The following is a 15,045-nucleotide window of genomic DNA, read 5'->3' as shown; positions in this document are numbered from 1 at the left end:
CGGAAAAGTAAATATAGAATTGCGGGCTACCTCTCTAAAATCATGGACATTATTTGATATTTTTCAATACGCATCCATTAAGGCATAAAATGTATTTTTAGGTAATCGATAGAGATCTGATAGTAGCGTCTCTGAGAGACTAAAAATTACATTGTTCGATTGTGAGGTTGCTAGTGAGCAGATCAGGAAAATCGTAAACCCTTATCATAAGTTTTTATAAGTATTTATAAGTTTATATTCGAATTCTCAAATCCAGGGCTCCAAATGGATTGCGTTCATACGGAGAGACGGACGTTGTATAAAACCAACATTTACAACATATTACTTCGTTAAAGAGTATGAAAGGTAAAAAAAACCCTTAATGATACTCAAAATTTACATCGTTAAACTGTTAGAGCTATATAAATGGTTTAACTATGTAAAACAATATTTGTTATACGCCCTATTTGACTGTTTGAATCGCTTAAAGTTTCCTTTGTTAGCTGGCATCAGCTTGATCCTGTGCCATAAGCTAAACTGACTGACTCGAAATTAGTAAATAATATGTTATATATAGTATATATGTCTAAATACGAGTTCGTTCTAGCTGCTTGTTCTTGTGCTTCAGTTGCGAATCGACATATAACTGGGCACATTTTGAGCTCGTTAAAACTAGAAGTTCATAATAGACAAGTTCAACTGTGAGTGTGCACACTCTCTCCGTGTGTATGTGTGGTTGTGTTTGTGTGTGTTTGCTTGAGTCTATTATTTCAGCTCGATTAAATCGTCTTACGGCTCAACGAGCTTTGTCTTAATATTATGTAGATGTCTAGAGATAAACGGTAGTCGGCTGCAGAGGCATGCCAAAATGCCTAAGCTGTGGACGCTCGAGAGTCCATTGTGCCCATAAGCCTGGCACATCATAAGCACATCCTTATGTAAATCTTCATATGCGTGCGTGTGTGTGTGTGTGTGTGTGCGTGAGTGTGTGTGGGTGAGTATGTGTTTATGTGTTGGTTGATAAACAAAATGTAATTTAGTACGAAACGGTCAAAGGACGCAGGCACCTCAGGCAGCGTCTTTGGGGCAACGTGTTGCGCCTTGCGAGATTGCGAATCTGCGAGCTGCTCTCTGCCAAGAGTTGTGAGTTGACTCTCGACAGCTGCCAGGACATGGCAAAACGGCTAAGGGACCAAAGACAAATGCCTTTCTGCTGCCAGCAGACGGCATACAGCATACAGCATACAGCATACAGCAGCCAGAGCAGCTCCTTGCTGCCTACCGACAATGGCTGTGCAACGGCTGTGCAAAGATGACGATGATGATGACGATAATGACGAGCAGAATGAGAATGATGATGATGATGATGAGTTTGTTTGAGGTAGCTGTTGTTGTGGTTGGAATTTTGAGGGCAAGCAGAGTCTGCTGAGGCTCGCTCGTCACACATGTCGCCAAATGGCAAACACTCTGGGCCGCCCGCCTACACGCCCGGCTCTCCTCGTCTGTTCTGCTGCTACTGCTACTGCTGCTGCGGCCATGTAAGCGATGTGTTTATTTGCTTTGTTTCCCATTGTTAAAAAACATTTATGCAAACAGAGGGCCGAAATACCGAAAGCTTTGCAACTGACTTTTCAATTGAGTCGCTCATGAAATGTCACATGCCAGGCAGCAAAACTGTTCAAGCAAAACAAAACGAAAAGCTTCAACTAAATTGCATTTCTTTTGTTGTTTTTGCTGTGGCCATAGTTTCGCTCACTCTCTCGTTTACTGTTCGAAAGCGCTCACTCTCTTTTCCTATTTGGCATTCGCTTGCGCTCGCGCGCGTTTGCTCTCGCTCATTCTGTCCCTCTCTCTCTCTGTGTCGCTCTGTCTATCCTTCGCTCGCTCTAACGCTCGCTTCTTGTCGCTCTGTCTTGCTCGCTCACGCTCGGCAAAAGCTCCTCCTCCATGGTGTGTGCTTTGTCGCCGTTTCTGCTTTAGGGATTTTTATGACAAAAACCAACAACAACAGTAACAACTACACCAACTACAACAACACGCAGCTGGCGTCGGCAGTGAGAGCCGAGTCTCATTTGGCATTTGTTGTTGTTGCCTTTGTAGGGGCGTCGCCATTTTGTATACGCTGCGTTGGCTCCACCCATTTGGCTAGTGCGATTAAATAACACAAGCAAAGCTTAAATATCCACGCTATATATGTATATAGACAAGTATTTTTTACATAGCTCACACTTTATACATATACATGTAAGTATATGGTAACTATATGCACTCACACAAGTGCACTTGCACATGACACTATGTAAATACTTTGGGGTCTTTGGCCGAGGGAGTTTTATTTACATTTAGTGCACTTTTTGCGCAGCTCTCAAACAAATAGTCAATAATTTCCCTTATTTATTTGCCAACTGCAAGCAAATTGTGTAAAAAATGACTCGAAATTAAATATTTGACATTTGCAAATTAATTAACTTGTGCTGAAAACCATAAAATAGTTGAATATTTAAGATTCAGTTAATGTTTAAACTAGAAGTTTATTTAATTTTAATTTACTGATTTGAGAAGAAACGTAGAAGAATAAATTTCTATTTAGATAAGTTGCTTAAGAGAAGAAGTAGTTTGGAAAATAAAATCCAGAAATTTCCTCTTGATATTATCAGCTTTATTAGCAATCTAATACAACCAATTTACACTTTCATAGTCAACAGGAACTTCAATATGTGAACACAGTAGATTTTAGATAGCTTCATTAACTTGCAGTAGAATATGTTTATGTATATTAGTTCTTACCTTAAAACACGATTAAAGCTTAAGCATTAATATTAAGTATTTTAAGCAAAACTAAACTTTAATAATTTCTAATTGAATAGCTTCAGCAACAATCAAGCTGAAAGTGTAAAATTCGGTAGAAGTAAATGTAGAGTTTAGTTACTTTTGAATGTATACTCAACAACTTTTAAGAAAGCTGAAGGCTTTTAATGGTCCCAAATTGACATTAACATCAATTTACATCATAGCATACAATTTAAAATGTCATTAATATGACAAAAAGTTATTTAAGCTGCTGCCTTTACCCTATTTTCTCCTATGTCATCCATAGTCAATGCCTAACATGCTGTCAACAACTGGCTTGACATTCGCTGGAATTTGTGATATTGAATATTAAGATGACATCGCGATGATATTTTTGTTTTTTTAAGCAAATTTACAATAATTTTAAGTGTAACTTAGTATCTATACAATAGTTAAAAAAATAATAGTAATAATAATAATAAAGAAATGAATAAACTCCAAAATTGTTTATTTATTTTAGGGCATGGTCACCAAGTTATCATCTCTATATAGAGGATCCAAAAGTAAATAGTTTTCATGTTGCCATATCAAAAAAAAACCTGATGAACTAGAAACACTTAATGAAAATGTATTTATTGAAAGAATAATAAATATTTGAAAGATCTACAATTTTAGGTTTGGAATATTCAGCTAACGTGCTATTTTAGAAAAAGCCTCGCTTTAGACTTTGACTTTCGAAAATGTTTGTTATTGAGTGATATTATTCTTAAACTGTTTTTTTTTTTCTTTTTTGTTTCTTTTTTAAGTAGCACTGCATTTTAAGGGCTTCAACGATTATAATCATATTTTATTAGACCAGTAATGGACTATTGTTATATTGCAAACCAGTAGATAAATTTTAAATATAATTTTATTTAAGAACTCGATAGAGAAAACTCGATAGAGAAAACTACTATACAATATTTACTTATATATAAAGGCAATTTAATTATAGGGCTGAAACAAATATGGAAAACCTTTTTCGACTACACGTTAAATACAATTTGTGCGCGTCTCGCCAAAAACAATCGAAGAAATTCAATTAAAGACAAGAGTGAGCAATTTTCTCACAACTTGTTTATGGTTTTTCCTCTTTTTTTGTTGTTAATTGGTAATTGGATTTGTAACTCCGAGTCTACTCGACGACTATTTGACTTGTTAATTTTATTGTTGTTCTTTTGCGAGTCGTCTGGCTGGTGCCTTCGGCCTTCGGTGTCTCGAGACCTCGTCTCGTCTAATGAGTGAGTAAACAGAGTAAAATTTTGTAAATTCGCTAAATTTGGGCGAGTCGAGAAGTCGAACCGCTGTTGAGAAGACTTTGATTTGCCCAAACAATGAACGAATCAAGGAAAGTAAAACAAAATCCTTTTGTACTTAGCCGAGTTCATTTATAATTAAGTTGTCTAATTCATTTCGGCTTTTGTTGATATTCATTTTTTCTTGCCTTGGCACTTGTTTCTGTTGTTCCTTGTTAGCCTTGTTATTGTTTCCCATTACCACAAAATCCACTTTAGACTCCCCGCTGCGCTGAATCAACAGAAAACAAACGTTTTTTTCTCCCTTCATCGTCTGTTGTCCCGCTTTCTGTTTTCTTTTTAATGATTCTTATGGCATTCGAGTGGCTTTTTATGTGCACTTCAGCTTCAGCTGGTGAAGCGGAGCTCCCTGCCCCCACTCTGCCTCGCCTAGGACTTGGAGGCCTTCAAGTGGCCCAAGTCGACGCGAACGGAAACGGAAATGGAAACGGCAAAGGCAACGCCATGAAGTTAATTTTATTTATGCGCTCACTTTCTGAGCAAGAATTAGCAGGCAGATAAAACAATGGCAAAAATCCAGCGAGCAGCCCACACTCACCTGGCCCCCCCTCGCCCCCATCGCCCCATCCACTGCTCCTGCTACTCAAGCTCGCCGGGAGACATACTTAAAATGCAATAAATACAAATGGATATGGGCAAAGAGGAAGCCAGCTGCCAGAGGAAAACTCAGCTTAGCCTCGACTATAATTCAGGAAAATAAAACAATTTCATTGCTATAGGTGCTTCAGCTTAATATGGCTCTACAGCAAGTGCTGTGAATCGAATTTATAAGATCTCTGAAATAGAGAAATCTCTCACTTTTTCGCGCTCAGATAGATATCTGTATTTCTCTATCTATCTGTCTCTCATGGCCAAATTTGATCCACTTGTCATTTATTAAAAATTCTAACCAACTATCTCAATCTCTCTATATCTCTCTCTTTCTCTCCCTCCCCTCTCTCTGTCCCTTCCTTAATATCTGGCCTCTCAATCACTATGAATCTCTTTACTTTTCCTTTCAGTCACTCTCTCTTCCCTCTCTCGCCCTCTCCATCAATCTTTTTCTTATACTTTTTATGATCTGATTCTCTCTCTGTCCAAAATTTCTACAAAGCAAATGCTTTCCTTGTCTAAAAACCCCTTTCTATCTCTCTATCTCTCCATCTCTCTATCTCTCTATCTCTCTCTCTCTCTCTCTCTTTCTCTCTCAATATCTTCCCGCTCTCCGTCGCTCTTTCTCTCTTGATCTTTGGCTCATTCATTAGCTCTCTCTTTCAGTCGCATATTTGATTTCTATTATTATATAATATATATATTTATAATAAGTAATGTAAATACAGAGAGAGATATAGGAAGAGTTGTATGTATTTATAGTGTGTCTCTCGCATTATTCACAAAATAAGTACAATACAAGTCTAAGTACATATTTACTCCTATAAATCCCAATTTGTTTAAGAAGCCTTACAAAATGATTTTCATGTTTTCAATTCGTATATTTTCCACTCGCCATTTCCATTTGCATTTTCTTCATCTGTTTTCAATAGGATGAAGTCGAATGCGAAAGAAAGCGCGCAGAATGCGAAATGCGTCGTCAAATTTGCCATTAGCGCTATAAAGGCAAATTATGAACTCGTCCGGGCTGACCCCGCCCCAGCCGTTGCCCACCTTTGTGAAGGGCGCGTTTTGGAATTTTGTGTCGCTATTTTGCTGTTTTGCCTGCTTATCGCGCGCTTCTCTCTACGCGCTGCTCTAATTCGCCTAATATGGGCAAATGACACGAGGCACGTTCCGTTAGCTGGCTGGCTGGCTGGCTGGCTGGCCGGGAGGGGCGTTTAGTCGCCTGGGCGTGCCATTTTTCACGGCCCTTGTTACGCTTATCCTCATGGCTCATAATAGCTTTTCATTATTGTTATTATGCCGAGAGCTCCACTCGTGAAAATCTCCGTTACAACATTAACAAACGCATAAACAAAGCGCCCCAAACAGCGAATAAAGAAATGCCAGGACTTAAGCTCTCCTGCCAGCAAGAACAAGAACAACACGAAGAAGGAACAGAACAGAAAAAAAAAAAAAAACAACATACAAACAAGCATCCTTAAGGACAGCGAATATTCAAATGAAGTCGCGCGATAAGCCGACTTCAAATCTGTGAAAAACTGTGACGCCCCCGCAGCTCCCAGCTTCCAGCTCCCAGTCCGTGCAATGGAATTTCTACGCGTTTTGCTACCACCCTCCCCCCACCCACACTCAGCTCCCCCTATTGCTGCAGCCTGTGCGTGTCCTGTGCCGCTGGCTAGGACTAGGATGAGGCCCACTCTGTTCGCTTGTAATGGGGTGTGATTTGTACACTTTGTTGTTGTTGTTGCTGTTGCTGTTGCTGTTGCATTTGTTGTTGTTGTTGTTGTTGTTGTTGTTGTTGTCGCTGTCTTTGCCTTTTTGGCCGCGACCGAGTAAAAAGATTTCTTGGCCCATCCTTAACTAAGCCATAAAATTCCATTTTACAAACTGTGAATCCTTCATGATCACTTTAAGTGGTTCGCGCGTACTTTTTCTTCTTCTTCTTCTTTTTTTGCCCCCCTTCCCTACCGTATATATATTTCCGCTTGACGCACCCCCGCACGGCCAGTTGACGGCAATCATTGCCGGATACTTAAGCGGATTTGCATCTTTGTTTGGTCTGCTTCTTCCGCTCGCCCTTTTTTTCCAGCGAACATTTTTTGCCAGGACGAAGGACGAAGTCTTTGTCTTGTCTGTTGTCAAAAAAATATTTTCTTTTTCTTATTTTTTTTTTTGTGGCTGGTTGCGCGTTTACTTCTGGCGACGTCTTCATCAAAATAGACAATGTTGCGCCAGGCGCTCCGGCTCGTCCTTTGTGCTGCCGCCTAGGACTTTGTCATTTTTATGCGAGTTCTTCAAAACTTTGCGCCCAAATGGCGTTTACTTAACGTTTTGCACTCGCCGCGGCCGCGGCCGCGGCCAATGCGATTTGTTATTAGGTTAAGTGCTTTGTCCAGATCCTCCAGCAGCGCCCTCAGCTGCGCTCCATTTGTTGCTCGCCAACGGCTCTGAGTTGTGGGCGTCTGTTTTCGTGTTCTCAGAATTGAAAATCACTTGAGAGAGATGGAGAGAGAGAAAGAGCCAATGTGAGCTATAAATAATAGAGAAAGTAAACATGAATAGTAATCATTATTGGAAAATATGTGAGAGAACACAAATGAAATGAAAACTTTTCACGATATCCTGGAGTTTCTTAGAATTCATTTCTCTTAAATTTGATTACATTCTACCTTTCTATTTAAATATTTTTGATTTATTTTATATTTTTAGTCTATTTATTTATTTAGTTTTACTTAAACTTTTAATATTTGTATATTTCCATCGATATTATTCGGGAGCATCTTAAAGAGATTTCAGCTAGGGCTGTCGAAAACGTATCGATATATCCATAAATCGATAATTTTGTTTAAAAATTATATTTATATCGGAATTATATATATCGGAAAAAATTGATATATTGATATTTTCAAAGTTGCATATAAAATATCATATTGATATCTTTCAAAACTCAAAATATCATCTATACGATATTTTTCAAATATTTGATAACCCTATTTTCAACTCTTGCTTGACTTCCTGCATTGTCTCATCTTTCTGTAAATCAGATTTTATAACTCTCTCTCTCGCTCTCTCACAGTCCCTTTCTTTCTCTCTCCTTCCTTCCTCCCGTTGCCCATCTCTAACTATCTTTTGCCACATCATCATAATTTTATAGCGAATCTTTATTAGCATAGCGAACTCCATCGCAATGGCCAGCAGCTGGCTCCACCGATGCACTTCGCCGCCTCCCCGGGCCCATTCAGTTCAGTGCGCTGAGGCGCAATGTAGACAACAGTTTTGCCAACAGTTAAACTTATCACTGGCGGCGTCAGCCGCTAGCAAAGTAACCGTTGGAGTAACAGTACATTAGCCTAATGACGCGGCGGTGAGAGGCAGAGAGAGGGAGAAGGAGAGGCCAGAAGAGACCAGGAGGGCAAACAGCGCGAATGAGCTGGGAAAAAGAAACTGCATGGCCATGATGTTGACGACGTTACGCAGCACATTTCATAATTCCCGCGCCATGATTAAGTGCCGGCCCCAAGCAGCATGGAGATGGCAGAGTGGAGCGTGGAGCGGCCTGAGTTGAGCTTAGAGTTTTTCTTTGGCAAAAGTTTCGCAAGTTGTTGCAGCGGCCCTCCCATCATGGCGGTCGCATAATTAAGCAGCTGAGTGGCGGAGGGCAGGGGGAAGGGGGCAGGGGGCAGGGGGCAGGTGGGCAACTAAAGGCGCGCTGGTGCGGAAGTGTGAAAGTTGTAGCCCACGTCTCTGCCTCTTTAGCGCTCCCCTCCCCTCTCTCTCTCTCTCTCATCCGCTCAACACTCTTCTCTAGGCTGACAGCTAGAACTACGCATAAAACTTTAGCGTGCCAGCCTTGGGAATTGTTATGAAATCCTATAGACATTTTTTTTTTTTTTTTTTTTTTGAAACTATAAAATTTTTTTTTACAGGTTAGCATACCGATACATTTTTGGCAGCTTAATCTGGATCTTAATCTGGCTCTTTGAAGCTGAGTTTGGCGTGGCCAGTGACTTATACCTCTTAGTGAGGCGCCAAAGAGAGGAGTTTGTGGGAGCATCAGTGTCCAAATTTTCCAGCACATTATCTATTTCTATTTGCTTTCTTCGGGCAAGCACTGTTTGAAGACGAGTTGCAAGCCTTTTCTGGATCTGTTGAATTCGGGCGTCTCCTGTTCTCTCTTCTGACTTTGCGTTTGCGACGAATTACAGAGGGTACTTATTACAGAGGGCAGTTGTTGCTGTCTATATGCTGTTGGTTTCTTGATGTTGTTTGTATAGCTGCTTGTTTCAGCTTATTCATAAAGCTGTCGATAGAGTTGTCAATGTCATCTGCATTTTGGATATCTACATCAAAGTAGGCTACACAAACGTGAAACAGTCACTACATAAGCCAGACTTGTAATTCCCAAGTTGTTATAGCTTTCACAGAGTGTCAAGGCATCGAGAACGAAACAGTTATCGGAGTTGAAGTTGCTCACAGAGCGACTTCTTTTTCTATTTAGAAAAAATAATAAATTAATCAACATTTCCAGTAGGGCATAGGATTCTTGGTTATTTCATCTTTAGTCGGGTTTTGGTAAGTAAACCGACAAAAGGTGAAATAACCATTTAAATCAAATAAATAATAAACTAGTGAGAGAGAGAGAGTGTGCTCTAGGCGAGACTGCCCGACTAGCAGATACTCTGTAGCGTGCAGTGAGCTGCTGCGCCACTATAGACAGAAATATTCTTACGGTACGGCTTATACACTTTGGGTATATAAATTAAAGTTTTAATAGCAATATCATTCTTCATATTTCTTTAAGATCGATGCATAAGAAATAGCTAGAGAAATTTTATGAGAAAATTTATAGAGAGATATATTTTTGGAATAATTTATAGTTGTAGTTCGTCAAATCGAATGCATTAGAAAGTCATGAATGAATGATTTCATCAGAGATCCCCCCTCTCTTTCACTCTCTCTCTTTCTCGTTCTCTTTCTCTCTCTCTCTCTCTATCGCTCTCCCTTTCTCTTTCTCCCTCTCAATTTCCCCCCATCTCGCTCGTTCTTCAGCTGCACTCATTAAGTACTTTCTTGTACTTATCTCTCTGTCTCTCTCTTTCTGCCTCAAAGAATGCTCTCCAGCCGTAGACTTTTAGCCTATAGATTTCCTTGATTATATTTAAAGTTATACCTAACATCATGTATTTATTAATACTTCATGTAGCACAAAATCCATTTGCATTTGTTTCCCTCCATTGTCGTGTTTATTATGTTCATTGGCCGTGTGTTGCGCATTTTGAAATTCAAAGGCAATTCCAGAATCCACAATCCGTAGTCCCGATCCGAATCGAAATCAAAACTAATGAAGTGAAAACGGCACTAAAATGTCTTAATATGTTGGCAACGTGAGCGGGCAACCTGCAAAATGGTTAAACGGCTGCCACAAGGACATGCCTGGCACATAATATCCTTGTTGATTTCTATTCAGGCGATTTACTGCCTATGCATGCGTTGCTCTTGTTGTTGTTGTTGTTGTTGCTATTGTTGGCTTGCCTTTGTGCTTGCTTATGCGTTGTTTATCTCGATGCGGGGATCAACAGCAACAGCAACAACAAGAACAACAACATTAACAACAACAACAACAGCAACGGCAGCTTTAGTCCTGCTTTGCCCCCTCCTGACGCATCCTGATCGATAAATTTTCCATTAAAGTTATTTTTAAATGCCGCAAGAAAAAGAGAGAAAAACACAAGACAGCACAAGCACAGGATAGGAACGTGTGCCAGCCTGCGCCAGGATAATGTACTCGTTATGCCCGATAAAGTTATAAACTCGTCCTCGTATGTGCCAGCAGCGAGGGTTGTCCCTGTCCCTGTGTGCTCAGCCTATCGAATTGATTTACTGCCTGCCAAATTTCCAAACACACACACACGTTGTTTATAGATGTATGTATGTGTGTGTGATATAGTTAATGTGTTGCGAAAGCTCTAAAACGTTTCAGAGCATGATTATTATAAATTTTATAACATACATATATATATATTTTATATTATAAATGAAATTTTAGTGCAATAAAATATAAATATATATTAAACTGAAATTTAAAATTTTTTTTATTTTCATTCATTTAAATAGATTCTCTATATAATTTATATAAAATATATTTTAGCATTATTTCATTTGTTTGATCTAAACACACATTGTCCACGCCGTCCAATTATATTAAGCATTCGCATCTCGCTTACTCTGCCTCCCTCTCTCTCTCTCCTTCTCTCTCTCACACTCGCACACACACACACACACCTATCATATTTGTGGCTTGCGGCTGGTGAATTCCTTTGGCTTGGGTTTTGCGTAAAGTTATCTGATTGAGTGCGAACTGCCAATGGTCTCAACACTCGCAGCAGTCAAGCAGCCAGGACATTGCCAGGACATTGCCAGGATGCTGCACTCACTCCATGGGCAAACGTTGTTTGTGTGTGTGTTTTTTGTGCGATGATCTAAAACGGAAATCCTGTGGGCAGATAACTGCCATGCATTAAGGCAAGCGCCCAGTCCCCATTAAACCCGTGTGTGTCTGTGTGTGTGTGTACGTGTGTGTGTGTATGTGCTTCTGCTATTTAGATACAAACCGGCAGACATTCAACCCAAGTCCCCGCCCCAGTCTAGACTTCAAAAACGTAAACCTCAGCGGCAGCCGCGTTGTCCTTGTTATGTGTGTGTGTGTGTTTCTTTTTTTTTACAGCCTGCCTGACGCTCTTGTTGGTTATTGAATTAGCCCAATAAACCAGAAAAACAAGACAACACATGCACACCAACACACACACACGCACATGCACACTTATCGAAGCCATCGCATACCACATAAGCGCTATTCGCCTCCCTCCCCTCACACCCTTACCAGCATCAGGCCCAACCCCCCCTCTGCCTGGGCTCGAGCAGAGGCGTCAAAATAACAGAGAACGAAAACATTTCAACACTCGCATTTCAACAACGGCCAACGGCTGCCAGGCAACTCATTAGAATGTTGGCTTCCACTGGGCGCTAATAGCTCCAGTTGCCCAACACCTCTCCTCCGGCCTGCCTCCACCTCCCTGGCATAATTGGTGGTATTGGAAGTGTGTCGGGGGTTGGAGCTCTATTTGCGTTTTGTCATTTGTTGACGACCAAATTCAATGAGCGTGTGTGTGCAGGTCTATCTCTATCTCTCTTTTTCTCTCTTTTTCTCTCTTGCTCTCTCATTGTATCTGTGTGTGTGTCCTTGCTACACCTGTGCCTAAATTTGTTTGCAGATCAAAGCAACAGTGCTAAGGTTTCATTATCAGTTGACAGTGGGAAGGCGGAGGAGGCTGAAGACTGAACAAAAAAAAAATAAGTGTATATGATTGACATAATTAATGTGTCCTCTATAAGGTGCAATATGCAGAGGGCCAACTGACTGATACCCTGTACATAAAGACAGCTTTGGCTGCACTCAAATAATCTCAGATTCCTCCTAACTCAACTAGAAAATATGCAACTCTTTTCCTCTAAAACTCAACTCCAATAGAATAGGTTAAAACTTTGAAAACCTTCCGATTATTGTTGGTTTATTTATGAGACTTATCAGCATCTATTGGCGCGGGCTCATATTGTGTTTCTTCTTTCGGGTTAATTTGGTGGGTGTGAGCGTGGATATCCTTTTGCCTTTGGATGGCAGTGCCAAGCGTGTGCTCGATACGTAACGGGGCCTAATGACTTCCGGTAGCTGCAGCTGGGTCGTATCAAAGTGGACAGCCTGCTCGAGAAGCGAATTAGAGTGGAAGCGAGAAGGGGGGTGAGGAGCGGTTTCTCTTTGGACTTACCAGATTCCTTTTACGATGGCTAGCCCGGCCGGCTGTTCTATAGACCATGCTGCAGGAGGCTTGGTCAATGCTCATCTCCTGCTCCCCAAATGCATTGGACTCTATCGAATTGTCTAATTTGAATGCAAACATGTATAATTATTGTCTTTTCCATCTATACAGTTATCACTTACTCCCCTTTTGGTTCAGGAAGAGGTTCAAGTTTTTGACCAGCTCGAAGAGCTGGTGCCACGCTTCTGTCATGCTGCGTAGAGTGAATGGGACTTGGCTGAATTTCAACAGTTGCTCTGCATAATTTATGACTCGTTCCAACGACGAAACCGGGAGAAAGGCAAAAACCCTAATGCTCACTGTATTTGAAGGCAAAACCAAACAATTTTAGGTTAAAATCTTGTTTGACAAATGTAAAAAAAAACAAAGTTGAAACAAACAACATTCGAATACCAGCTCTCAGCTATCCTGATGGCTCTAAGGTATTATAGACTCTATGTTAATTTGGGAAATATGAATAAAAATAAATTTGCATTGAGAATTGCATAGAACGGCTATACTTGACTAATAGATAAATTAACGGAGTCTTCTTTGATTCGCTTCATAGCTGTCATCTCCTTGAAGTCTCATATTTATGAAAAGCGCATAGAAGGGCATTGGTAATTGAAAACAAAAAAGAGCATTTGAGCTGCGGCTCCCGGCATCGAGTGGCCGAGCCTCTGATTTGTTGACTCTGTGTGCAACAAGTAAGCGCCGTCTGTCTCTGTCGCGGACATTGGGAGCGTCCGTGCGTTGCGGAAGTAATTTTTATTTTGCCAGACAATTTGCTTATTTTGTGATTTCCGTTTGCCTACCCCAAGCTGGCCAAATATTTCCGGCCCTTGGCTTGCCCTCTGTCTGTCCGTTCTTTTTTTTTCACTTTCATTTCCCTTTCTCTCTCCCCCTGTCTCTCTCTTTCTCTCTCTCTCTCTCTCGCTCTGTGTCCCTCTTTATTACGCTCATCTAACTTCTCTTTTTACTCTTAAATCCTTTGGGCGCATTTGGTCGTGTCATTTATATATATATATATATTATATTTGTAAAATTAATTTATACAAAGAAAAAATAAAAAATAATAATAATAATAATAAAATATATAAAATAAAGTAAATTTGTAAAAAAAAATTATTATGCGTGGTGCCTGCAACAGCTGTTCGTGCTGTTGCTGCCGTCCGGCCAGACGAATATTTACATTATGCGAACGTGTACGTTTGACTGGCACTGTGCGCCTAACGAGAAGGCAGCATGAGGTATGGGGCATGGGGCATGTCAAGCAAAAATATGACCATTACGCTTCATTTGGTCAACAACAGCAATGAGAATCATAAATAGCCGCATTGTTGTTGTTGTTGTTGTTGTTGTTGTTGTTGTTGTTGTTATCCGAAGTCATTTAACAATAATCGCGCGCCTATGAAATGGACCATGGTCCATTCACATGACATCGTCGACGTCGACGATGACGATGACGATGATGCTGCACCACCCGCACCACCCGCACCAGCCGTCCCCCCAGCCCCATCGACAGACACTCGCATCGATGCCGACACGACCTAGCCGACCAACCATGCGATACATGGCCGGATGTGTAGCCATTGTTGGGCACTCATAAATTGCAAATGGCCAAATACCGTTTAATGGTCACTGGCCACAGCAACAGCAACAGCGAAACGCAAAATAACGGAGCACACAGCGCCAAAGAGTTTCATTTACAGTTCGATGGCAAAAGTCAATCGAAATTTGTGAATAGGTAAGTCTCTCTAGTAGAGAATATATCCTTGATATATATGGATTACTATTATATTATTATTACTATGTATTGGATTTGATATTAGTTCTTATGCCTTGCAGTGTAATAAAGTTTGCAGCAAATATTTTCAAATTTTTTAATTAAGTTTAATAAATAAAAACTACATTTCTGTGAAAGTTCAGAATTTATTAGGGAATATATTAGGGAATATCCATGAGAGAAAATAAAAATAATTCAGATATTTATTTTCATGTATAATTCACATTAATCAACATTTACTTATCAAAAATAGTTTGGGAATCTTATTTCAGATTTGTCACTGGAAAAATCAATTTTGGGAAATTCTGCTTATATTATTTTAATTTTTTTTTAATTTATTTTATTTTTATTTTCAGCTTATTTATCACTAATAAGCAAAATTTAATCAATTTTCAGAAATTTTATTTTAAATTTCCCATCTAGAAAACAGCGTCAAAGAATAATTTAATATTAAAAATTCAAAATATCTATAATTCGTATTCGTATCCATTGAAATATCTCTCAGATAGAGGGCATCTATAGTGCGGTCTCAATGCTTGGAGCACACTTGTTGTTGGCTATTTGCTTGCGATGCTTGATGCGGCGGCCGTTATTTTTATTGCCTGGCCGCTGGCTGGATCTGAGTCCTGGCCACTGTGCATTGGCCACTGTCACACATGGCCGGAAATCGGCTCGGACACTGCAT

At 40.1% G+C, this 15,045-nt stretch overlaps 1 protein-coding gene across 1 annotated transcript; it reads right to left on the bottom strand.

Annotated features, from left to right (window-relative positions):
• Positions 1-12,272: 12,272 nt before the first annotated feature.
• Positions 12,273-12,982, bottom strand: LOC6584172. Its single transcript, XM_002009794.4, has 3 exons — positions 12,718-12,982; positions 12,545-12,657; positions 12,273-12,477 (listed from the first exon to the last, which is right to left on the bottom strand). The coding sequence occupies exons 1-3, from the start codon at positions 12,785-12,787 to the stop codon at positions 12,313-12,315; spliced, it is 348 nt and encodes a 115-aa protein (XP_002009830.1). The 5' UTR covers positions 12,788-12,982; the 3' UTR covers positions 12,273-12,312.
• Positions 12,983-15,045: the final 2,063 nt, after the last annotated feature.

This window comes from Drosophila mojavensis, unplaced genomic scaffold (genome assembly GCF_018153725.1).
Source record: "Drosophila mojavensis isolate 15081-1352.22 unplaced genomic scaffold, ASM1815372v1 contig_136, whole genome shotgun sequence".
NCBI lineage: Eukaryota > Metazoa > Arthropoda > Insecta > Diptera > Drosophilidae > Drosophila > Drosophila mojavensis.
The sequence above is the reverse complement of the archived record's forward strand: the minus strand, read 5'-3'. Positions and strand labels throughout refer to the sequence as shown.

What these genes read in the sequence shown, in the direction of transcription:
- LOC6584172 (XM_002009794.4), bottom strand. Translation starts at nt 12,787, where the DNA reads ATGACAGAAGCGTGGCACCAGCTCTTCGAGCTGGTCAAAAACTTGAAC. An exon ending in CTTCCTGAACCAAAAGGGGA is followed by an intron (nt 12,658 to 12,717) that starts GTAAGTGATAAC and finishes CATTCAAATTAG; the next exon opens with ACAATTCGATAGAGTCCAAT. An exon ending in GCCATCGTAAAAGGAATCTG is followed by an intron (nt 12,478 to 12,544) that starts GTAAGTCCAAAG and finishes CTTCTCGAGCAG; the next exon opens with GCTGTCCACTTTGATACGAC.